The sequence below is a fragment of the Arvicanthis niloticus genome, chromosome 14 (assembly GCF_011762505.2).
Source record: "Arvicanthis niloticus isolate mArvNil1 chromosome 14, mArvNil1.pat.X, whole genome shotgun sequence".
Lineage (NCBI taxonomy): Eukaryota > Metazoa > Chordata > Mammalia > Rodentia > Muridae > Arvicanthis > Arvicanthis niloticus.
This window is the reverse complement of record NC_047671.1, coordinates 9,546,769-9,571,150: the sequence shown is the minus strand read 5'-3', so window position 1 is coordinate 9,571,150 and position 24,382 is coordinate 9,546,769. Positions and strand designations below refer to the sequence as shown.

Below are 24,382 nucleotides of genomic sequence, written 5' to 3'. Positions count from 1 at the left end.
CACACATGCACGCACGTGTGTGTGTGTGTGTGTGTGTGTGTGTGTGTGTGTGTGTGTGTGAGGGGGCGGTAATAAAGGCGACAAAAGTTTTAAAGAGATTCCAGAGTTCAACCAGGCCTTACTGAAGACAGAAGCAGATAGCTAATGCAGATAGGGAGAGTCACTGCAAGTGTTTATAAAATATAAGAAACCCAGTTATGGATCTGCTGGAATTTCAGAGCTGAGCTGCAGGGTCTCAGATATGAACGTTAGAGCTGATCTGAAGATTAGAGCTGAGCCGCAGAGACATTGGACTGTGGAAGGCAAGACACAGAATAATAGAGGCAACCTACAAGGCTGGTGTCCAGCAGGAGGACGGAGGATCACAGTTGGAGTGGGTCCCATCAAGCAAAGTCACTCATGCTGCTCTCACAGCATGTGACGCAGGGAGTCAAAGCTCTTTGCCTTTTGACACCTTGATGAATGGATCTTCCAATGACATGCTGGGTGGGGCTGTAGCCATTGTTATCATGGTTGCAGATGTCCTTTTTGTTACGGGGCTCAATTCAGGAGTATTGCACACTGGTTCTTGGGCCTGGTTTTTCCGAGACTGTTTTAATATGCCGCTGTGCCCATATGTCACCCATTTTCTTTCATAACTTTGCATCCAATCTCTTTTTCTAGTTATAGAAGTGTCATTTATTAGTCTTTGCTTTATAGTTGATGCCAGATAGTTTTTAGGTATCTTTGTGCACAAATAAGATTCAAAGTCTATCCGGCCTTTCTTTATTTGCACTCAAATGGCATCATCTGGGCAAACCCTGGCCTTAATCATTGTTTTACACAAGATGAAGTAGTTTAGAGGAAACCACCACCCCATACAGTACAAGGTATGTAACGAGTTGAGGACATTTGGGTCTTGGCTGTGCTTTGAAGCACTTGCCAACAATGCTGGGCCAGGGATTAGACTTGGGCATCCTTCCGCAGAGGTGACAGGCCTCCAAGAGAGCTAGACAGACTTGAGAAAGCAGGTAAGCATGACCATATACAGAAAGGAGAGGACACCAAGAAAACAAGGTTCTCTAACCCATGAGCAAAGCTCGTATAAACTCACAGAGACTGAGGTAGCATGCAGAGCCTGCACGGGTCTGGTGTGCACCAGGCCCTGCAGCATGCAGAGCCTGCACGGGTCTGGTGTGCATCAGGCCCTGCAGCATGCAGAGCCTGCACGGGTCTGGTCTGCACCAGGCCCTGCAGCATGCAGAGCCTGCACGGGTCTGGTGTGCACCAGGCCCTGCAGCATGCAGAGCCTGCACGGGTCTGGTGTGCACCAGGCCCTGCAGCATGCAGAGCCTGCACCGGTCTGGTCTGCACCAGGCCCTGCAGCATGCAGAGCCTGCACGGGTCTGGTCTGCACCAGGCCCTGCAGCATGCAGAGCCTGCACGGGTCTGGTCTGCACCAGGCCCTGCAGCATGCAGAGCCTGCATGGGTCTGGTCTGCACCAGGTCCTCTGCATATGTATTACGGTGTGCTTCCACTTTAGTGTTTTTATGGGATTCCTGAATCTGTGAACAAGTGAGTCTCTGATCCTTGTGCCTTCTCTTGGGATCTTTTCCTTTTGCTCATTTTTTCATGTCCAGCTTCAATGTGACTGTTTTTGTTTTACCTTATGTGTTATTTTGTTACATGTTATCTCTTAGAAGCCCGTTCTTTTCTAATGAGAGTCAGAAAGAAGAAAGGGCGTAGATCCTGATGGGACGGAGGTGGGGAGGAAGAGGGAAGAATAAAGGGAGAGGAAACTGTAATCAAGATATAGAATGTGAGAAAAGAATCTATTTTTTAAGAAAGAGGGAGTAGCTGGGCAGTGGTGGCACACGCCCTTTAATCCTAGCACTTGGGAGGCAAAGACAGGCAGATTTCTGAGTTCGAGGTCAGCCTGGTCTACAGACTGAGTTCCAGGACAGCCAGGGCTACACAGAGAAACCCTGTTTGGAAAAGCCAAAAAAAAAAAAAAAAAAAAAAAGAAAGAAAGAAAAAAAGAGGGAGGAACCTAAATGAAGAAATGATACAGATGCTGTATCTGTGTAACTGAATATTAAAAGGCAATAAGAGGAAATACTGGTGTATGGAACTTTAGTACATGATGCAATCTAGACTTAAACCAGTGTCTTAGTTTGGGTTTTACTGCTGTGAACAGACACCATGACCAAGGCAACTCTTATAAGGACAATATTTAATTGGGGCTGGCTTGCAGGTTCAGTCCATAATCATCAAGGCAGGAACATGTCAGCATCCAAGCAAGCATGATGCAGGAGGAGCTGAGAGTTCTACATCTTCATCTGAAGGCTGCTAGCAGAATACTGGCTTCCAGGCAGCTAGCTAGGGTGAGGGTCTTAAAGCCCATGATCACAATGACACACCTACTCCAATAAGGCCACACTTCATCAGGACCACACCTGGAAATAGTGCCATTCCCCTGGCCAAGCATATACAAATCATCAAAACCAGATAGGCAGGACTGAATGTAATTCCATTTATTGAAATGTCTAAAATAGGTCTATCTACAAGCAAAATATAGACTGGTGATTGCCATAAGCTGCAGGGATATGAAAATGGGAAACAATTCTTGTTCCCAGAATGACCTTTTCCCTAGAAATTGATTGTAGTCTCAGTTCCAATTCTCTGACCTTACCTGGTTGATATTTAGAATATATGTATGGTATATGTCAGTAAATAATATTTTTATATTATTTAAAATATTTTAAAATTATTTTTATTTATTTTTGAGATAGGATCTTTTATACTTCTGACTGGCCTCAAACATACTATGTAGCACAAGCATGGAGTTGAACTTAAGAAAAAAAGATTTATGTGAATGAATATTTTGCCTGCACGTATGCGTAAATGCACTGTTGAGAGCCTTATGTCTGTAAAGACTAGAAGAGTATGCTGAATTCCCCTGGAACTGAACTGGAGTTATGGACGTTTGTCTGCTGATATATGGGTGCTGAAAATCGAATCTGGGTCTTGTTTTGTGTGCATTGGTGCTTTACCTGCATGCATGTCTGTGTAAGGGGGTCAGATCTCGGAATTACAGACAGCCACCACGTGGGTGCTGGGAATTGAACCCGGGTCCTCTGGAACTGCTGAGCCAACTCTCTAGCCCCAGAACCTGGGTCTTCATCAAGAATCACAAGTGCTTTTTAATTTGGAGTCCTCTCTCCAGCCCCTGCTTTTTAATTTCTAACTTTTACACACAAGTATACACACATATATAGTAAAGGAGATCGTTTCTACTTCTAAGAAGATGGTTCAGGAACACTGCAACAATGGTGTTGTAGGGAAAAAATGTGCTCAACTACCAACTGTGGAACATTATGGGGGAAGAGGAATGGAACTGTGAAAGAGAAATTAGGAGGCTAATGGCTGAAGCCAAGGAGGTCTCTCTGACCTCTGGGTTAAGGTACAGGTCCCAAAACTTAATTATATCCCAGAGTTTCTGGTGACGCTGAAAGATAGTTTATAGAAGAATGCATAAATAGGCCTATGGAAAAGGTCAGTAGCATGGCTGAAGTTTGGTCAAAGACTTGTCATTTCTCAGCACAATAAAAAAGTATAAATATAGAGGCAAACCACCACCCCACAACACTAGGCACGTTACGAGATCGGGACGCTTGGGTCTCGACCATGCTTTGGAGCACTTTCTAACGAGGCTGGGCCCGAGGTTAGGTTCGGGCATCCCTTGGCAGAGGTACCTAGCCGCCAGGAAGGCGAGCATGATGCAATCGGGGACGGCTCGTTCTACCCAGGCCCAGCTCGCTTGGCGGCAACCAGGGGACCAAGAGGCCTCCCGGGTCCTCCCCCGCGCATGCGCGTGACGCGGCGTGCGCCTGCGCAGCAGCGCTGAAAAGCGTCAGCGCGTGACGGCGCGGGAGGCGCTGGTGCTGGGTGGAGGACCTGGTGGTCGGGCCGCGTGGGCTCACACGAGGTTAGAGGTCGTCTGGTGTGGCCCCGTGGGGCAGGGGCTGCTGGGGTATGGCCCCTGCGGAGACGGAGATTCGGGGGTGTGGTTCCGGTGCGAGCCGAGGCTCTCTCTGTGTGGGCCTCGGGCCCGGGCGGGCAGTGGAGGTTTGGGGTGCGGTGGCCTGCGGGTTTGCAGTGGGGCCCTAGGCAGAGGGTCTGGGGGGTGCAGGCCGTGTTTTTGGGGTCCGGGTGGGGTCGCGACCTCAGCTCTTTATACCCACAGGTAGCTCGCGGCGTCCGGCCGCGCAGGCGTTCTCAAGATGTCGTACATGCTTCCGCATCTGCACAATGGCTGGCAGGTAGACCAGGCCATCCTTTCGGAGGAGGACCGCGTGGTCGTCATTCGCTTCGGACACGACTGGGACCCCACTTGCATGAAGATGGACGAGGTTCTGTACAGCATCGCCGAAAAGGTAATATGCAGTGTTCGCCCTGCTGGGCCCTGCTGGGCGGTTTGGACTCGAGATTCAAGCCTGAGGCCTGTGTTCCATGCATTCCAATGACCCACAGAGAGACAGAATTCACGTACTCGTACGGGGAAGGTTTGTGCTAGAAATGGTTAGAGTTTCTTAAAATTTGAAGAACTTTATGATCTGACTCCAAAAATAAGTGACTCATTGTGGTGATAAATTTTGGTTTTGTTTTTACGGAAGGGGATTGTCCTGAGATAGGTCTTGTATATAATCAGACGGACCTTGAACTCGTTGCCTCAGTCTCTTTAGAATTCTGGGACTACAGGGCACCGCTGTGGACCGTGTTTTTTAAAAAAAAATTGACTAGGGCCAGGTGCAGTGGCATATGCATTTAATCCTAGCACTCTAGAAGCTGAGGCAGACTGATCTTTTGAGTTCCAGGCCAGTCAGGACTATATAAGACCCAGTCTCCAAAACAAAACCTGTTATTGTATCGTGTGTGTGTGTGTGTGTGTGTGTGTGTGTGTGTGTGTAGTGAACAGAATGACTTTGCAAGCTTTGTTGGGCGTGTTGGAGCTTACTTAAGTAGCTTAGTATTGGCCTTTTCTTGATACTTAACAACGAATTTATTGTACATATGAAGCAGAACTTTTAGGTTAATACCATGGTAAACTTTTTAGCGGCCCTCCCCTTTTGGGGAGAGAGGGAAAAGGATTCAGGGTGTAGCCCAGAGGGACTGTGAACATTCTTTCATTCTCCCTGCTTCCCCACATGTCCTGGGATGAGTGGCACAAACCTCCAGGCACTTTGTAAGTTACTTGATTGGTAACTTGCAGGTGTTCAAATACAAAAAGTGTTAGGAGAAAAGTAGAGTTGTGTTTGGGTAGAACTGGTGTTCTTAGTTTTCCATATTTATAAGCTGGGTGGCAGTACTTATTTCCAGACAATAGAAGTGTAAGAGTCGGGCACTGTTACATGATTAGGAGGTGCATTGCCTTCTCGTTCTGCGAATTCCTCTTCCGTTGTAGGATGACTTAGTTGTTTTTTATGATTGTGATAATAGGGCAGATGGCAAAGACAGTGATATTTAATGATTCTATTCCATGAGTAATTTCAATATTCTTTTCTTATTTATTTATTTGAAACAGGACCTCCCTACATAGCTCTGGAACTTGTGTAGACATGTGTCTACATGTCTTTAGACCTCGCAGACAAATCTACCTGCCCCTGCCTCCACCTTCCAGTGCTAGTTTTAAAGGTGTTTGCCACCATGCCTAGCCTGAAAGTTTGTGTTAAAGAAGAGTTAACAATGATAGAACTACTGTAACTATTTTCCCTCTCGCCGATGCTAACAAATGTTAGCTTAAAGTAGTTCTTATTTTTCAAATGACTTCTGCCACAAGATTGTCACTGTATCTACTCGAGCTGTACGTGAGGCCAGGGTCTTGGGCATTCTAGTCAGGTGCTCTGCCACTGAACCATGATCACCGTGCCAAAGAAACTCTCTGGAGTAAGACACAGGATGTATGTATGCAGGAAAAGCAACATTATTTGGCTTTCTGTTTGGTTGGTTGCTTTCTGCTTTCATGTTTAGGAGAGAACAGTAGAGGACAGTGACATCCAGTTATTGCAGGTGTCATTGGGAGTGCTTCTGAAGTGAGTCTCAGGAACACTGTTGGTCTGGGCTGAGGCCCAGAAATCCTTATTAAAGAGGCCTCCAGGGAATTCAGGAGCTCCTCACTGGAGGTTAGCTTCTGAGTAGCAGTGTTTCTCAGCCATGCCCTATTCTTCTTGGACTCTAGGACAGTGAAAGCCTGAGGGTGTGGCTGGGGCTAAGGAGGGCACACTTCTCTCTCAGGCAGGCTGTCCTGCCAGTCAGGCTAGAGGTACAAATGAGGTGATTGGGTCCCTCAGACAAAGGCAAACACTGAGATTCACTGAAGCAAGTTCACTGTTGAATCTGCTGTAGTTGGGGACAGCTGTCCTTTAACTGTTTTGACCTGAAGGTAGTTTGAGCAGCATCAGGTAGGGTTTCCTGTCAGCATGCCCTAGGCTTTTCCCAGCTAAACAGAATTTAAGATTTTCCTGTGCTTGTCTCAGTGTGCTGCTCAGGTGCACACAGCACCTGACATCCTACTTAATAGACATATGCTCTATTTGGTGTTGGGTTCGTTAGTCTCCTTTGACAGTATTTTAGTCTTTTAAATTGCTTTTTCTTTCATCCAAAAATGTGATTGCATTCTTAACGAGCCCCCCTCCCCCTTAATAACTCTGTAGTACCACCGTGCTAGCCAGGCGCCCATGCCTGTCCTCCTCAGTCGCTCGCTCTTCACCTCGATATTCACTGGAGGCAGGTCTTTCCTTAACACAAGAGCTTGCCAAGAAGCCTAGTCTTGCTAGCCAGCTTGCTTTAGCGATCCCTGTTTCCCGTCTTCTAGAACTAGAATTAAGGTAGGCCATCATGTCTTCTTGATATTTATGTGGGTTTCTGGGGTCTGAACTCAGGTCCTGCAAGCTCTTTAACCATGGAGCAATCTCCTCCATAGCCTTAATAAACTTGTAATACTATGTTCCAGTGTATTTACTAAAAATGTAAGTTTAAAATACATTAAAATCACTATTATTGTTTACTTTCTTAGTATAATGGCGAAATACACATTCATAATTTTGGAAACTCCGGGGAGCATTCAACATAAATTTTGAAATTGAAGATTTTAGTATAAAGTACAGTATAACTATTTAAAAATCTCCCTCCGCAGAAATGGAAGATAGTGGGAGATCTTCCTCATCTTGTATGAGTCCTGTTTGGATATCCCAGCTGTTTTAAAGTGAGTAAAAGTTGTGTGTGTTCAGGCTGGACTTGAGTCTCTGTTCTCCTAAAATACGTTGCTTTAGCCAGCGTGCTGCTTCCTCTTGCAGTCAGCACCTCCAGTGATGCTGGAGTTACTGAGTTCAATACGTAAGGAAGAAAGGAGGTAGGGAACACATGTTCTGAGATCTAGACCTTACTGAGTAAGTTCTCTGTAAAATGATTTCATGCAGTTTTGAAGAAACATTATTTCATGCACCTGTGATCTCTTTACCCATGGAGTGGGAATATTCTTTTTCAACAAAAGTGCTTATAGAGGTCAGTATTCCCTTAATACTGTGACATGTAAACATGGTAAGACAGTTTTTGTAGACTGAAACGCCCCAACAAATGGCCTTTAATGTCTTCAGGGATCTATTGAAATGTGATGATATATTCTGAAAGAAGCCTTGTGGCTGGTGAGACGGCCGGCTCACCAGATGGAGGCATTGCCACAGACTCCACATCAAAGTCAAGGGAAACCAGTTCCCTCGTTTGTTCTCTGATTCTCTGACCTCCACACATGTGCGATGACATGTATGTTCCACACATACACACATTGTGCATACAAACACATGACAGTTTTAGAAAACTACCCAAGACAGATGATGTTTGTAGGGCTTTTAAAGAGTAATAGGGAGCCTGTCTTGCACACACGGTAAGAATTGTACTGTCTTGTTTGAAAAGCATGTTCCCCATGCCTTCTCTCTCTCTCTCTTTTTTTTTTTTTAGATTTTTTTTTTTTTTTTTTAATATGAGTACACTGTCGATGTCTTCAGACACACTAGAAGAAGGCATCAGATCCCATTACAGATGGTTGTGAGCCACCATGTGGTTGCTGGGAATTGAACTCAGGACCTCTGGAAGAGCAGTCAGTGCCCTTAACCACTGAGCCATCTCTCCAGCCCCTCCCTGTGCCTTCTCAAGTTCCATAGCTGTGGGAAATAAATCAACTGAGCATATGCAAAGCAGTGTGTTTCCATTTTGTTTTAGATTTTCAAAATGCTTATTGGAGGAAAAAAGTAGTGGGCATCTACTTTAACCTCAGCTTTATATAAAACAGGTGGAAACTTTAGTGACCTGTAAATTGGTAAATGGATGGACAGTAACAGGAGAAACTGTGCTGCTGATCTATGTCTTACCTACGTGGAAGCATGAGCCAGAGTCCAGGCAGCCCCTTTTGGAGATGCTTTGCACACACAGCTGGTACAGATAGAATCAAGAAGGCTCAGAAGTTAGCAGGGCTCAGGGAGGTCTGATGCTGCTCTAGTGTCTTCTCTAAGTCCTGCACTGTGTGTATCCCCAAACTCACCAGAAGGATTGCGGTCTGTGCCAAGACTGCAAGGTCTTGTTGGATAAGAGCATCTCAGAGCATGAGTACAAAGTTAAGGTTATGTAGTTACATTAAGGCTGTTTAACCAGGACTATCTGATGATCCATACTCTTCAGAGATACATTTGTATTGACAGTGCTATGTTTCTTGAGTTTTGAAATACACCTTTGTGTCAATTCCTCGAGGCAAACGGTGCTGGTGTCGCTTGTGCTCTGTGGCATCCTCTCTGATTCTGCGGACTCTGACAGGCCTATCTGCCGCCAATATGAACATCCGCCGGGCTCGGCCAGATGACCTGATGAACATGCAGCACTGCAACCTGCTCTGCCTGCCCGAGAACTACCAGATGAAGTACTATTTCTACCATGGCCTCTCTTGGCCCCAGCTCTCCTACATTGCTGAGGATGAGGATGGGAAGATCGTGGGTTATGTCCTGGCCAAGATGGAAGAGGATCCTGATGATGTCCCTCATGGACATATCACCTCGCTGGCTGTGAAACGCTCCCACCGGCGCCTTGGCCTGGCCCAGAAGCTGATGGACCAGGCCTCTCGCGCCATGATTGAGAACTTCAGTGCTAAGTATGTGTCCCTGCATGTCAGGAAGAGCAACCGAGCAGCATTGCACCTTTACTCCAACACCCTGAACTTCCAGGTTAGTGAGGTAGAGCCCAAGTACTATGCAGATGGAGAGGATGCATATGCTATGAAGCGAGATCTCTCGCAGATGGCGGATGAGCTGAGACGGCAGCTGGTGCTGAAGAAAGGTAGATACGTGGTTCTGGGTTCCAAGGAGAATCAAGGTGGTACACTTCCTGGTTCTGAAGAGGCCGGGCAGCAGGAGAACCTGGCTGGAGGTGACAGTGGCAGTGACAGCAAAGACAGCACTGATGTCCAAGACAGCTTGCAGGCCTTGGGGTCCACCTCCTAGAGCCTGCCTGAGCACTGAAGGTCCTTGTATTTTAGCTACATTGTTCTTGGGAACCTTGGTCTACATTCCCTGCTCTGGGCTCATCTCCTGGTGACCTGAATGGCTCTCCTTTCAAAGCTTAGCAGCAACCTTCTGCATAACCTACCTGTGTGATCATGGAGCCACACCTGGACACAGAACCTGCTGTGCAGGAGTCAAGGAAGCCCGAGGACTGCCGTGCAGCACCTTTCTTGGCTTCGTCATGCTGCCGTCGGATTCTGTTCAATACTGTTCTGATCGTGTGGATCCTGCAGGTTTCTGCCCGGAGTGCCTGCAGGAAGTGGGGACAACTTGAGGAGATCCCCGGCTTTCAGCCTTTGCCATTGCTTATCTGGGTTTGGTTTTGTTTTGTTTTGTTTTTCTTGGGAGTATTGGAGTAGGCAGAATCATCAAGTTAGTCCTTGTGCGCTCTGCCCCTGTCGGGTGAAGTTACCCCCTTTTGCTTTCTGTGGAAACTGCCCAGTCCTGCCTGGCCCTGCCCTCCCTCTTTTTGAAGAAGACTGTTCCCTTTCCCGTGGGAGAAGGTGATAGATGTTGGACTAATACCGAAGCAGAATTTGTAGATCTAATGAAAGGACAAGCAGAAATTAAATTGCAATCTCTAGCCTGAAAAAATAAAAATACAGAAAGGAGTCCACTTGTGGTAATTCATTGGTCAGTCCTTACTAGTGCTTTGGGTTTAGTCTCGAGCACCTCTGCGGAGGTAACACGTTCTACTTTATGGGCGTCTGGCTGAGCTGAAGACTTACAAAACAGCCGAGGTTTTCATTTTTAAGAGGACAAGATTCCTCGTACCAGTTTATATGTGGAGGACTGGAGAGTCTAATTGTTGTAAATAATTAAAATAATCCCCATCTGACCTTTCATGGGATTGGTAGTTAATTCTGTAGAAGGCAGGTTAGTCTTTCCATTATTAATAATTTGTTTTAATTTTAACTTTGTTGTAATGCATATGAAATGAGCATTTCTGCTTTATGACATTTAAGATGTTGACAGGCCTTTAAAAATGGGCAGATTAAGCCAGTGGTGAGGCACCCCTTTGATCCCAGCTCTCTGGAGCTAGAGGCGGATCTTGAGTTTCTAAGCTAGCCTGATCTACAAAGCAAGTCCTGGGCCTGCTGGGACTACCAGGTAAGATCTTGTCTTAGTCAAACTCTTGGCAGGACTTTGTCAAAGACTTTTGGGTCTTTGGTTTGTGATGTTTTCACCTTAGCCCCTCGCCTCAGCACCCTCTAGGAAGATCAGTAGGTCTGAGCTGTCCTTCACATGACCTTTCATTCGCAGAACAGAAGGCTGCTGGATGCTTCCCTTCCCACCTCTCTTCCTGTTTTGTCTGCCAGGACTTCCTCACCTTTTGTTTTCCATGGTTAATTCCCTTCCTCAGCTTCTCAAGCAGCTTCTCCCCTCTTTGCTCAGGAGTCAGGCAGAGGTTTTTAGTTTGGTCTGATTTCCGTTTTCAGGGACCGCAATACAGGTACCTCCTTACTGATTGGCTTTTGGTGTCTGAGATTCCAGTGTGGGCCTTACATGTGCTAAGCATTGGCTATGTCACCGGTAGGTCTCTGAGCCTGCATTCCTGCTGTGCGGTGACTCCTAGCCCTCTCCTGCTTTCCCCTGTAAAGGGCTTTTAGGTTAACACTGAAGTCCCAGCATCACTGTGCTTGGGGCTGGTTGGAAGCAGATGGTGGCCATGGGGTGGTCTTCCCCAGCCCAGCTTGAGGGGGGGGTTGCTGCCCCGGCATGGTGGGGGAGAAGTCTTCTTTCTTCTCCTTATTGGCTCTTCTTGAGGCAGCCGAGGAGGAAGAGCGTCCAGCGGGTGGTAAGACTTGGTCTTACAAGATATTTAGGGTTGCTGTATAATAAAAGTTTACTTATCTATGCTAGAAAAGTTTACTTACTGGGCCTCTGGTATCTTACCTGCCCTCTGGTATCCTCTGAGGCCAGAAACTGCAGTTTCTGGCACTTAGCACCTCAGCCCAAAAACAGCAAAGGATTAAGTAAATAGCCTTTATACTCTCTCAGGAACTGCTGGGCCCTGACTTATGCCTGATAGCCTAAGGTTGCAGGAAGAAAAAACACTTAGAAAAGTTATTACAGAGTTTATTACTAAGTGTAAAAAGTTTCCTATGAAAGCTATCTAAGGGGGAAAGTGGAAAGGTCCTAAGTGGGGAAAAAGAAAAAATTCTAATAAGGGAAAAGTTCTAAGGGAAAGAATTCTAGGCAGGGGAGAAGGAAAGGAAGGGACGAAGGGCTCCTAACGAACCAGTACATCTACAACTACTACTTCTTTGTCTTTGTCTTCAGTACTTATGCATCTTTCAGAGTACATGGTCACATGTTACGAAGTTCATCACAAGTTCATACCAAAAATCAAATCATAAATTGAAACAAAATTTACAACAGAGTGTTTACATGCATATCCATTAGGAGTACTTATCTAGCTAAACATCCATCACCTGTCTAGCTCCACAGGTTCACTGAAGGTTTAAAACCATAACTAAGTTATTAGTGAAGTTTTGTATAGATAAACCCAGGCAATATTTTATCTTCTGACCTAGCACCTGTAATAAATCGTGAGTTCCCTTTGAGTGACCTTTGGTTAATTGTTTTACAACCTCTTGGAATGTGCTCTGAGTAGGAGAAAGTCTGGTTACTATCTAAGAACAATTAACTGATGAGACTGGCAGAGTTCTCTTTGCAGTTTTGACTAAAGGGACCTAATAGCAGTCCCGTTATAAAAGCTTAATAATCATTGATACAATTTTAGGAGTTCTTATAGGATCATTAAGACTTAGGAAATCATCAATTGTCTACACAGCATCAATACAAGACAGTACATCTTCGTGTATCTGCAGAGATCTGCTACAAAGGGGTGTGCTATTGCTTAGTGATTGTTACATATGTTTAATAATAATAATAGGAAAAACAATAGCAGGAATCTCCTAAAATAAGTCCCTTACAGCCTTGCTGAATAAGGCCTCACTTGTTGCAGATTATATAATCAAGGCAAGCATTTCAGGATGATCACCTGCTAATTATTAGCTTGTCCCATTATGGCTCCTGACACCCAGCCTCAAGTTCATCCCAATCAGTACCTAAAAAGCCATAGTCAGGTGCCTTTCTCAGATGCCTACCAAGACTGGCCTGTGTCTAGGGCCTTGTAAATAGGTGCTCCAAGAAGACATTCCTGATTCTGCTTTTTCATGCAGAAGCTAGCTAATAGGATTTGACTGCTGTTTTTTTCTTTTCTTTTCTTTTCTTTTTTTTTCTTTTGAGTCAGGGTTTCTTTGCCTCACCTACCCCTGGAACATACTCCATCTGCCTGCCTCTGGCTCCCAGTGCTGGGATTGAAGTTGATGCCACTGCCCAGCTATATCTGTATAGGTGGAGCTCTCTTTACTGAATGGCTTCCACCCTTCACCTCAGGCAGAACAGTTTCTTCATGACTCAGCTCAGGAATTCTCATCCAGAGGCATCTGGGGCAGACCTGGGTACAGTTTCAGTGCTGCTGTTTCTCCTGGGGCTTTGAACCCTAAATTTTTGGTATGTGAAACACTGACAAAGTCTCAGACTATTGAAAGAATTAGAATTCATGATCAAGAAGTTCCTTGTGTGTGGTAGGTTCTTAGACACTTTGAGCCAGTCTGCCCTGAAATGTTTATGTAAGTCCTTATGTATGTGTGTTTGACTTGGAGTCTTTGTCTAATGATGATAGGTCAGATGAAGCTTGAAGACAGGAGACACTTCTGTGTCTTCAAGCAGGTTGGTGTTTATTGAGGTGTCTCCCTGGTATTTAAATGGTTGTGCGGTTGGTACGTAACTGTATGATCCTGGACAAGTTGAACAGAAAGTGGAACACAGCCTCTGCTCCCAAGCAGATGATTCCATGGCCTCAACTTCTGTAGTGAGCTAGTTTGCTTTTAAATAATACCAGAATGGAAAGTGTTCACTAAGGAAGCCAGGTCCTGGTGACCTGGCTAATGATTTCAGCATGGATACGATGGGAAAGCAGAGTCTCAGAAATACCTGTCAGTGAACTGAGATCCAAATAAGATGTACATGACACGAGAGGGAGCGGTGTTAATGGTTTCTAGAGTGAATATAAACAAAAGCACACATTTCTTGTGCCCATGATGTGCAGATGGTAATGCACACATCCTTCATGCACCACGACGTACATGGCATGGAGACAGTGGAGTAGAGACCTGCAGTGTACCACGTGCCACAGCTGAGACGGGGAGTCCTTGTTAAGTATAAACTGTCACTTTATGAGTTAATTTCCTTGCTGACTTTCAGAATATTACCAGCAATAGAGTGCAGTGAATGCCTGTTACACTGTCATTGGAGCACTCTCGAGCTCACCTTTGTGCTGTCCCACTGGAAGCAGATCCCAGGCAACAGGTTACTCACCATAAACTAAGTTACTAAACTGAATTTCTGGGTTGGGTTTGTTATTTTTGAGGTTCTGGAAATCCAGTCCAGGGCATTCCATATGCTAGGCAAGTGCTCCACTGGCCACATATAAGGTGAGAATTTTTTTTTTTTTTCAGGTAGCTTTGTAGGGGGACACACTAGGGATTGAACCTAGGACTTTGCACATGTAGCAAACACCCTCACTAAGTACTATGACAGCTCAGCTGGTAGGTTTTAAGAATATTAGCCATTAAGAAGTAAAGGAAATGGGTGTAATGGCGGATGCCTGCTATTTCAGAACTTGGGGGTGGGAGGGGCTGGAACAAGAGGACCACAAGTTTAGGGTGTGACTGGGCTATTACATGAGTTCAAGGCCAGTCAGGGAAGTTTAATGACACCCTATTTTAAAATACAAGGAGCCAGAGATTAAGTTCCGTGGTAATCTGTTTACCTAGTAGGCATGAGGCCCTGGATTCAATCCAGTACTGAAAAGGGAACGAAGCACTGAGGTATTAAACTCCTGGCGCGGTCTGTCCACACCTGTAATCCCAGTGCTCAGAAGCAGAAGGATCACAACTTCAAGATCCCCTTGGGCTACAGAGGAGATAAGAGGTCACCCTGGGCTATATGTATAATATCCTATCTCAGACAAACCCAAAACAAATAGGCTGTGTGTGTGTGTGAGAGAGAGAGAGAGAGACACTGTGTATGTGTGCACAGGGACCGTAGTTGATTCCCTTTGTCAGGTAGCCTTGAAGTTGTCAGGCTTGATGGCAAGAGCCCTTACTGTTGTGCAATCTTTAGTCTTCAGCTAAGGAAAGTGATACCAAGTCAACAGTGCTGACACCTGAGGGATACTAAAACTACTTTGGAAAGAACATGGTGTCAGGCTTGGAGATATGTTCTTGTATGATCTGTGCCAGCTAGTGACTTACTGTCTCTGAGGGCAACCTGCTAAGGTTCTCTTGAATATAAATTGAGGTAATCTGTCAAGGAATAAGGAGGGTGGACGTATAGCAAGACAGTAAAAGTATTTGCCACATAAGCCTGATAACCTGAATTCAGTCCTTGAAACATCTCCATGGTGAAAGGAGAAAACTGTCTCCTAAAGTTACCCTCCATCCTTGTGCATGCTGGGCATGCCCCTGCGCCTACACATATACCCATGGCAATACATTTAATCTTTCTTAAAGGAAGGATGCAAAGTGGGAGACAGATTGGATGGTGTGTTGGTTGGTTGTTCCTGGTGCTGGCAAGCTATTGCTGGTGTCTTCAGCTTGTATACACATTTCCGGTTTCCACGTTTCCCGGTGGCTGTCATGTGGCCTTGTCCCTCTAAATGGAGAGCAGTTGTGGATTTGGGACCCACCTCCAAGCCCTAACCTCATGTGGACCCAGACTGACTTCATCTGTAGTGACCTTCCTAGAGTTGCTTCTTAGTTGGAGTTAGGAGTTAAGACTCTTGGGGCATATGACATGTCTAAGTCACACTTTATACAGTGCAGAGAGCATTTTTAAGGGACACACCACACTCTGCGTCTAAGGCTCTTTTAAGGTTTATCCTTAGGAAGTATATACATAAAGTTAAAGTCAGTGTGCATAGTGGAATTACTGATGCTCTTGGGAACTCAGCAAGGAAATGAGCAGAGTGCTCCAACATGGCGTAGCCATCTGATGAGTAACAGGCAGCTAAAGAGCAGTCTTTGGTGAACAAGAATACCTATAATGGAAGCAGAACACAGTATGACCACTTTTTGTTAAAGTGTTTTAGAATATCGCTAGGAAAACGTAGGGGGAATTAAGCAAAAATATTAACAGCAATGGGATTTAGGGTGCTTTTAGTGTTTTAAAAAAATTTTCTAAACTGATAAATTTGGACTTGAAAATTATAATAAATTATAGAAAGTTTAGCATGCGAAATAATAACTATTAGTGTTTGCAAGCATTGAAACAAAAGCAGTTGGGGGAGAGCGGATGGTTGAGTTTGATATGGAATGAGTAATTGTCAAAGCACAAACTTACAAAAATGGCTTGTGATAGGTGAGTGGGAGGGCTGTGGGCATTTCCTGCAGGCCTTGGTACCTGAGACAAGTTTAGTCCTTAAGTGACTTGGAAATGTCAGAGAGAGCTGTAAGTAGCAGGGGTCAGAACCATGGTAGGACCATGTGGTTTTCCTTCGTCAGCTCTGTGGGACAAATATTTAGTAACTGGTTTGAAAAAATGCCCAGTTCCACAGTCTTGTTTTTGCTTTAATTTACTTTTATAAAATGAAAGCCAATTTGACCTCTTATTTCAGTCTTTTAAATCTCTTTCCAGGTGAAGAATTTTGCAGTTATTTATCTTGTGGATATTACAGAAGTGCCTGACTTCAACAAGATGTATGAGCTGTATGACCCGTGCACTGTCATGTTCTTCTTCAGGTCTGTTGTCTAAGCCGCTGCCTAATTGGGGTGCTGTTGGTCTGGGAGTTGGATGGGACAGATCACCTTGTTGGGAGGAAGTCAGTTGTGCAGTTTTACCACAAGGCAATCAGTGTGAATCTTCTTCTTTTTTTTTTGTTTTTGTTTTTATTTATTATATGTAAGTACACTGTAGCTGTCTTCAGACACCCCATAAGATGGTATCAGATCTCATTACGGGATGGTTGTGAGCCACCATTTGGTTGCTGGGATTTGAACTCATGACCTCCGGAAGAGCAGCCAATGCTCTTAACCACTGAGCCATCTCACCAGCCCCCAGTGTGAATCTTCTAACTAGTGGTGAAGTACCAATTCCAGTTTAACATTCAGTAGCAAAGAACTCTTGCAACACTGTCCAGAAACTGGTGTAAAGTATAATTGAATGGAAGCCACTCCTTCTGGCAGTTAAGATGCCTTCAAATAAAGTCTGCTGATGAACAGACCTCTGAAGTATAGCTTCACTTGCTAGTTAGTATCCCTGACTTTATGTGGTGTCCTTTGAAAAACTCCAAGAAGAAAACCTGAACTTAGCTGCTTTGCTGTGCACACGTCAAGGTTGTTTCATCAGCTCCATCATTCCGATGGAGATTTGGAAAGACATTTCCATGTGAAACTGGCTCTGCTCATCAAGTTTTTCCTGTAATTACTAAAGAAGTTGGTATGTAGTCATAGAACTCCAAAAGCAGAGTCCAAATTGATAAGTGTTTGATCTTATACACAGACTTACCAGTGTAAATTGGCTCTCACTTGTAAGCTCACAGCTCTGGGGCTAAGATAAGCAGGGTCTCTCAGGATGGGCAGTTGTCTGGAGTCCCATGCGGGTATCCGAGGCTTTTCTTCTTGCTGCTCTTGGTGGGTGCAACTGTAAGGCTCTTTAGGGCTCCTCTGCCTGAGTAAGGCAGCATCCATTGTGTGTTACAGGGACTCCATCTTACACAACCCTCTGACTTCCTGTTCTCCCGTTTAGAGGGAGGGCTAAGTTAGTGTGAGTTTGGGTAGTCCATGATAATTTCCTTTTTAAAGCCAGCTGCTGAGGAGCTTGACTCATGTTTGGGAATGTCCTGTGCAGTGTCTCAGCAGTGGTCACAGCAGTGGTCACAGCAGTGGTCACAGCAGTGGTCACAGCAGTGGTCACAGCAGTGGTCACAGCAGTGGTCACAGCAGTGTCACAGCAGTGGTCACAGCAGTGGTCACAGCAGTGTCACAGCAGTGGTCACAGCAGTGTCTCAGCAGTGGTCACAGCAGTGTCACAGCAGTGGTCACAGCAGTGGTCACAGCAGTGTCACAGCAGTGGTCACAGCAGTGGTCACAGCAGTGGTCACAGCAGTGGTCACAGCAGTGTCACAGCAGTGGTCACAGCAGTGGTCACAGCAGTGGTCACAGCAGTGGTCACAGCAGTGTCTCAGCAGTGGTCACAGCAGTGTCACAGCAGTGGTCACAGCAGTGGTCACAGCAGTGTCACAGCAGTGGTCACAGCAGTGGTCACAGCAGTGGTCACAGCAGTGTCTCAGCAGTGGTCACAGCAGTGTCACAGCAGTGGTCACAGCAGTGGTCACAGCAGTGTCACAGCAGTGGTCACAGCAGTGGTCACAGCAGTGGTCACAGCAGTGTCACAGCAGTGGTCACAGCAGTGTCACAGCAGTGGTCACAGCAGTGGTCACAGCAGTGTCACAGCAGTGGTCACAGCAGTGGTCACAGCAGTGGTCACAGCAGTGGTCACAGCAGTGTCTCAGCAGTGGTCACAGCAGTGGTCACAGCAGTGTCACAGCAGTGGTCACAGCAGTGTCTCAGCAGTGGTCACAGCAGTGGTCACAGCAGTGTCTCAGCAGTGGTCACAGCAGTGGTCACAGCAGTGTCACAGCAGTGGTCACAGCAGTGTCACAGCAGTGGTCACAGCAGTGTCACAGCAGAGTGTCACAGCAGTGGTCACAGCAGTGTCACAGCAGTGTCACAGCAGTGGTCACAGCAGTGGTCACAGCAGTGGTCACAGCAGTGTCACAGCAGTGGTCACAGCAGTGTCACAGCAGTGGTCACAGCAGTGTCACAGCAGTGGTCACAGCAGTGGTCACAGCAGTGGTCACAGCAGTGTCACAGCAGTGGTCACAGCAGTGTCACAGCAGTGTCACAGCAGGGTCACAGCAGTGGTCACAGCAGTGTCACAGCAGTGGTCACAGCAGTGGTCACAGCAGTGGTCACAGCAGTGGTCACAGCAGTGTCTCAGCAGTGGTCACAGCAGTGGTCACAGCAGTGTCACAGCAGTGGTCACAGCAGTGTCTCAGCAGTGGTCACAGCAGTGGTCACAGCAGTGTCTCAGCAGTGGTCACAGCAGTGGTCACAGCAGTGTCACAGCAGTGGTCACAGCAGTGTCACAGCAGTGGTCACAGCAGTGTCACAGCAGAGTGTCACAGCAGTGGTCACAGCAGTGTCACAGCAGTGGTCACAGCAGTGTCACAGCAGTGTCACAGCAGTGGTCACAGCAGTGTCACAGCAGTGGTCACAGCAGTGTCACAGCAGTGGTCACAGCAGTGTCACAGCAGTGGTCACAGCAGTGGTCACAGCAGTGGTCACAGCAGTGTCACAGCAGTGGTCACAGCAGTGTCACAGCAGTGTCACAGCAGGGTCACAGCAGTGGTCACAGCAGTGTCACAGCAGTGGTCACAGCAGTGTCACAGCAGTGGTCACAGCAGTGGTCACAGCAGTGGTCACAGCAGTGTCACAGCAGTGGTCACAGCAGTGTCACAGCAGTGGTCACAGCAGTGGTCACAGCAGTGTCACAGCAGTGGTCACAGCAGTGTCACAGCAGTGGTCACAGCAGTGGTCACAGCAGTGGTCACAGCAGTGGTCACAGCAGTGTCTCAGCAGTGGTCACAGCAGTGGTCACAGCAGTGTCACAGCAGTGGTCACAGCAGTGTCACAGCAGTGGTCACAGCAGTGTCACAGCAGTGTCACAGCAGTGGTCACAGCAGTGTCACAGCAGTGGTCACAGCAGTGGTCACAGCAGTGGTCACAGCAGTGGTCACAGCAGTGGTCACAGCAGTGTCACAGCAGTGGTCACAGCAGTGTCACAGCAGTGTCTCAGCAGTGGTCACAGCAGTGGTCACAGCAGTGTCACAGCAGTGTCACAGCAGTGTCACAGCAGTGGTCACAGCAGTGTCACAGCAGTGGTCACAGCAGTGTCTCAGCAGTGGTCACAGCAGTGTCACAGCAGTGGTCACAGCAGTGTCACAGCAGTGGTCACAGCAGTGTCTCAGCAGTGGTCACAGCAGTGTCACAGCAGTGTCACAGCAGTGTCTCAGCAGTGGTCACAGCAGTGTCACAGCAGTGGTCACAGCAGTGTCACAGCAGTGGTCACAGCAGTGGTCACAGCAGTGTCACAGCAGTGTCACAGCAGTGTCTCAGCAGTGGTCACAGCAGTGGTCACAGCAGTGTCACAGCAGTGGTCACAGCAGTGTCACAGCAGTGTCACAGCAGTGGTCACAGCAGTGTCTCAGCAGTGGTCACAGCAGTGTCACAGCAGTGGTCACAGCAGTGTCTCAGCAGTGGTCACAGCAGTGTCTCAGCAGTGGTCACAGCAGTGTCACAGCAGTGTCACAGCAGTGTCTCAGCAGTGTCACAGCAGTGTCACAGCAGTGGTCACAGCAGTGTCACAGCAGTGGTCACAGCAGTGGTCACAGCAGTGGTCACAGCAGTGTCACAGCAGTGTCACAGCAGTGTCACAGCAGTGGTCACAGCAGTGTCTCAGCAGTGGTCACAGCAGTGTCACAGCAGTGTCACAGCAGAGTGTCACAGCAGTGGTCACAGCAGTGTCACAGCAGTGTCACAGCAGTGTCACAGCAGTGGTCACAGCAGTGTCACAGCAGTGTCACAGCAGTGTCTCAGCAGTGGTCACAGCAGTGTCACAGCAGTGTCACAGCAGAGTGTCACAGCAGTGGTCACAGCAGTGTCACAGCAGTGTCACAGCAGTGTCACAGCAGTGTCACAGCAGTGTCTCAGCAGTGGTCACAGCAGTGTCACAGCAGTGTCACAGCAGAGTGTCACAGCAGTGGTCACAGCAGTGGTCACAGCAGTGTCACAGCAGTGTCACAGCAGTGTCACAGCAGTGGTCACAGCAGTGGTCACAGCAGTGTCACAGCAGTGTCACAGCAGTGTCACAGCAGTGGTCACAGCAGTGTCACAGCAGTGGTCACAGCAGTGTCACAGCAGTGGTCACAGCAGTGGTCACAGCAGTGGTCACAGCAGTGTCACAGCAGTGTCACAGCAGTGTCACAGCAGTGTCTCAGCAGTGGTCACAGCAGTGTCACAGCAGAGTGTCACAGCAGTGGTCACAGCAGTGTCACAGCAGTGTCACAGCAGTGTCACAGCAGTGGTCACAGCAGTGGTCACAGCAGTGTCACAGCAGTGGTCACAGCAGTGTCACAGCAGTGTCACAGCAGTGTCTCAGCAGTGGTCACAGCAGTGTCACAGCAGTGTCACAGCAGTGTCACAGCAGTGGTCACAGCAGTGTCACAGCAGTGGTCACAGCAGTGTCACAGCAGTGTCACAGCAGTGTCTCAGCAGTGGTCACAGCAGTGGTCACAGCAGTGTCACAGCAGTGGTCACAGCAGTGGTCACAGCAGTGTCACAGCAGTGGTCACAGCAGTGGTCACAGCAGTGTCACAGCAGTGTCACAGCAGTGTCTCAGCAGTGTCACAGCAGTGGTCACAGCAGTGGTCACAGCAGTGGTCACAGCAGTGTCACAGCAGTGTCACAGCAGTGTCACAGCAGTGGTCACAGCAGTGTCACAGCAGTGGTCACAGCAGTGTCACAGCAGTGTCACAGCAGTGGTCACAGCAGTGTCACAGCAGTGGTCACAGCAGTGGTCACAGCAGTGGTCACAGCAGTGTCTCAGCAGTGGTCACAGCAGTGGTCACAGCAGTGTCACAGCAGTGTCACAGCAGTGGTCACAGCAGTGTCACAGCAGTGGTCACAGCAGTGTCACAGCAGTGTCACAGCAGTGTCACAGCAGTGTCACAGCAGTGGTCACAGCAGTGTCACAGCAGTGTCACAGCAGTGGTCACAGCAGTGGTCACAGCAGTGTCACAGCAGTGGTCACAGCAGTGTCTCAGCAGTGTCACAGCAGTGTCACAGCAGTGGTCACAGCAGTGGTCACAGCAGTGGTCACAGCAGTGTCACAGCAGTGGTCACAGCAGTGTCTCAGCAGTGTCACAGGGGTATTTTAGGGTTTACTCTGTGACTCCTTGAGATTATTCTAACCTTAAGTAAACCAGGACCCTCTCCAAGGTTTCCAAGGACGCTTGAGGTCCCACTCCAGGAACCAGCAATTCACAGTCCTCACTGTGCAGATCATCCAGTCAGCATGGTCTGACGTCTACAGAGGGACCTCTTCCCGTGAAGTTGTTCGCTGTGAGGCTGAAGACATAAGTGACGACGCCTCCAGCAGTTGTAGCTCAGAGGGATTGGACAGAAACAGGGAACCTCTTCCCCTTTCCACCCCCAACACCCTTCACCTGTACACACACACCTCCAGGGCCAGACAAACTTTAATAAGGCTTGGTATTACCTTCCTTGGTGTGCTTCCTCTGGGAAGTGACCAAACCAAGTCCCTTTCATGACTGATGTTTGTAGCTGAACTGTTGACCTGACTCTTTCAGCCATAGTGTGTGTGTGTTGGGGGAAGGGGGCATTCTCTTCTCTCCACAGACCTCGCTGTCCTTCACAGTTTGAGGGTATGAGTTAAAACAGGAGCTGTCTGCACTGGGTGAGTCCTGATGAAAAGCGGGAAATCATGTTCCCAGTTCAGAAACCTCCTAGAGGTCAGGAGAGCTAGTCACCCTTGGGAGACACGCCCACCTTATCTCCTATGTCTGAGTTCTCTGGCCTGTGTTCCTTGCAGGCCTTCTGCATCTCATTATCTGGAGAAGCTGGGAATTTAATCTTTTCGCTAATGGTCTTGTGTCATCTCTGCTTCTTTTACTGACAGTGAGAAAGCAGGCAGCACTTCCTTGTTTGGACATCTCTTCTGCTAAAAAACAAGCTCACCACTAACAAGTTCTGCTTTCCATACAACTTAGGGCTCAGTAGTTCTCAATGTGCAGCCAAAGTCCCTGTTCCTCTCTGAGAAACAAGGCCCTCACATCACGTAGGACAGAGGGGCCATCCTAGAGATACAGTGATGGGCGTGGAAGGAGGTTGCAGGGAGCAATGTTGGCACATACAGGTTTTACTCTTAGGACTGGGACAGAGTAAGAAAAGCCAGGCTCCTCTTTACAAAAACCTTTGCAGAGATACAACTGACTGAAGCCTGTCTGAATCACACAGGGCTCCCAGGTATATAAAGGGCTAGTCATGCCCTGTGTGCTCACAAAGAGAGTAAGCCATGGAGCCCAGCAGGGCTGCTCTGCATGTGGGTGGGAGGAGATGTGGGTGCCCACCTCGTTCCTGGTCTGAGGATGTGGAAAGCTACCCTGGGAGTGAATGTGTGACACAGAGACGTCAAGTCAGACTGACCTTCTCACTGCTCTCAGACCCAGTGGAGTGTGGCCTTGGCTATCCGGGAAGCCAGTGTGTGATCCGTAGCAGTGAGAAGTTAGACTGATAGAAACACAGCTTTAGAAACTTGGGAAGATGCATGCAAGTGCAGCAGGGGTTAACATCTTTATTCAGAAAGTACAAATACAGGTTTCTTGGTGGGGAAAAGGCCTGTCCTCTGAAGGACAAGTGACTAAGGGTGTTTGCTTCTCAGTCCCAGCATGCCAGGATAAGCAAAGCCATCATGCTCAATTCACGGTTACAAAGCCTTTAGTATATCTGTACCAAGTCCCTGTGAGCAACGCATGAGGAGGTTACACATGCTTTTTCAGGAAGATTAGAGCACTTCTCAGGAAAACTGCTTGTCTTTCCAAATGGTACAACTGTCTTTGGCCTTTCCAGTCCTAGGTATGAATGCACAATTGCAGGGCACAGTGGTGCTTGCCCTCAGTCCAGCACTCAGGAGGCAGAGGCAATGGGATCTCTGAGTTTGAGGCCAGCCCTGTCTATATAATGAGTTCCAGGACAATCAGAGCTATGTAGAGAGGCCCTGTCTCAAAAGAACCAAATCGTGTGTGTATGTGTGAATGCACAGAAAATACAGAAGAATCCAGAAAGTGTGTGGCTGCTGTGTTGCATTCTAGAAAATGATATTTAGTGTTTGTCTTTATTTTGTCTTGAACTGCGATCTCTTTGGATGGCAGTGCCCTTAAATGACATTACAGGTGCTTAGAACAGCAGAGAGAACAGGCATGCTTGTGGTTCTCTCTGTGAGCATGCTCCTCTCTTCTCTTTCAGAAACAAACATATCATGATTGATTTGGGCACTGGCAACAACAACAAGATCAACTGGGCCATGGAAGACAAGCAAGAAATGGTTGACATCATAGAGACCGTGTACCGTGGTGCCCGCAAAGGCCGGGGTCTGGTGGTGTCTCCCAAGGACTATTCTACAAAGTACAGATACTGAGCAGTGCCCTCAGGCGGGGCAAAGGACACTGGAAGCCTCTTCCATGTAGAAATACTCTGCTTTCATGGCCGCTGGAAAGGGCCTGCAACAGATCATTGCTGTAGAGATGGAGGGTCCTTGAGATGAGGGTTACAGGGCCTTAACTACCTGAAGCAAATAAACGTGGTGAAGGAACAGCAGGAATCTGCAGTGTGCTTTACTGATTGTAAATGTCTCCACTCTCGGGTAAAGTCAGGGTCTGTCCTGTGAGGCTGTGAGGTTTGCATCTTCACGTGGGTGCTAGAGCTGTCAAGCACACAGTGGTTCCGCTGTGAGCCTGAGGCGGCTGTGGGCCAGCCGCAGAAGCCCCTTGGCTTACAGGTTATTGGCAGTCCTTGGTGAACCTTGGATTGAGGACACGTTATCCCAGTCTTTGCCGTTTCCCTTACGAGTTGTGTGTATCCTGTGT

The 24,382-nt window shown here is 47.5% G+C and overlaps 2 protein-coding genes across 6 annotated transcripts; both read left to right on the top strand.

The window, feature by feature from the left end:
- Positions 1 to 3,846: 3,846 nt before the first annotated feature.
- On the top strand, positions 3,847 to 24,113 carry Txnl4a (thioredoxin like 4A). Of its 5 annotated transcripts, none has more exons than XM_034518315.2 (4): positions 3,847 to 3,968; positions 4,227 to 4,416; positions 16,294 to 16,397; positions 23,763 to 24,113. In XM_034518315.2, the coding sequence occupies exons 2-4, from the start codon at positions 4,264 to 4,266 to the stop codon at positions 23,932 to 23,934; spliced, it is 429 nt and encodes a 142-aa protein (XP_034374206.1). In that variant the 5' UTR covers positions 3,847 to 3,968; positions 4,227 to 4,263; the 3' UTR covers positions 23,935 to 24,113. The 5 variants fall into 5 exon arrangements, with proteins under 5 accessions (XP_034374206.1, XP_076768500.1, XP_034374205.2 ...); XM_076912385.1 differs by lacking the exon at positions 23,763 to 24,113 and adding an exon at positions 7,176 to 7,244; XM_034518314.2 differs by lacking the exons at positions 16,294 to 16,397; positions 23,763 to 24,113 and adding exons at positions 7,176 to 7,244; positions 8,783 to 8,863.
- Positions 8,863 to 10,196, top strand: LOC143433693 (N-alpha-acetyltransferase 11-like). The gene has a single exon (XM_076912383.1). The coding sequence runs from the start codon at positions 8,863 to 8,865 to the stop codon at positions 9,523 to 9,525; it is 663 nt and encodes a 220-aa protein (XP_076768498.1). The 3' UTR covers positions 9,526 to 10,196.
- Positions 24,114 to 24,382: the final 269 nt, after the last annotated feature.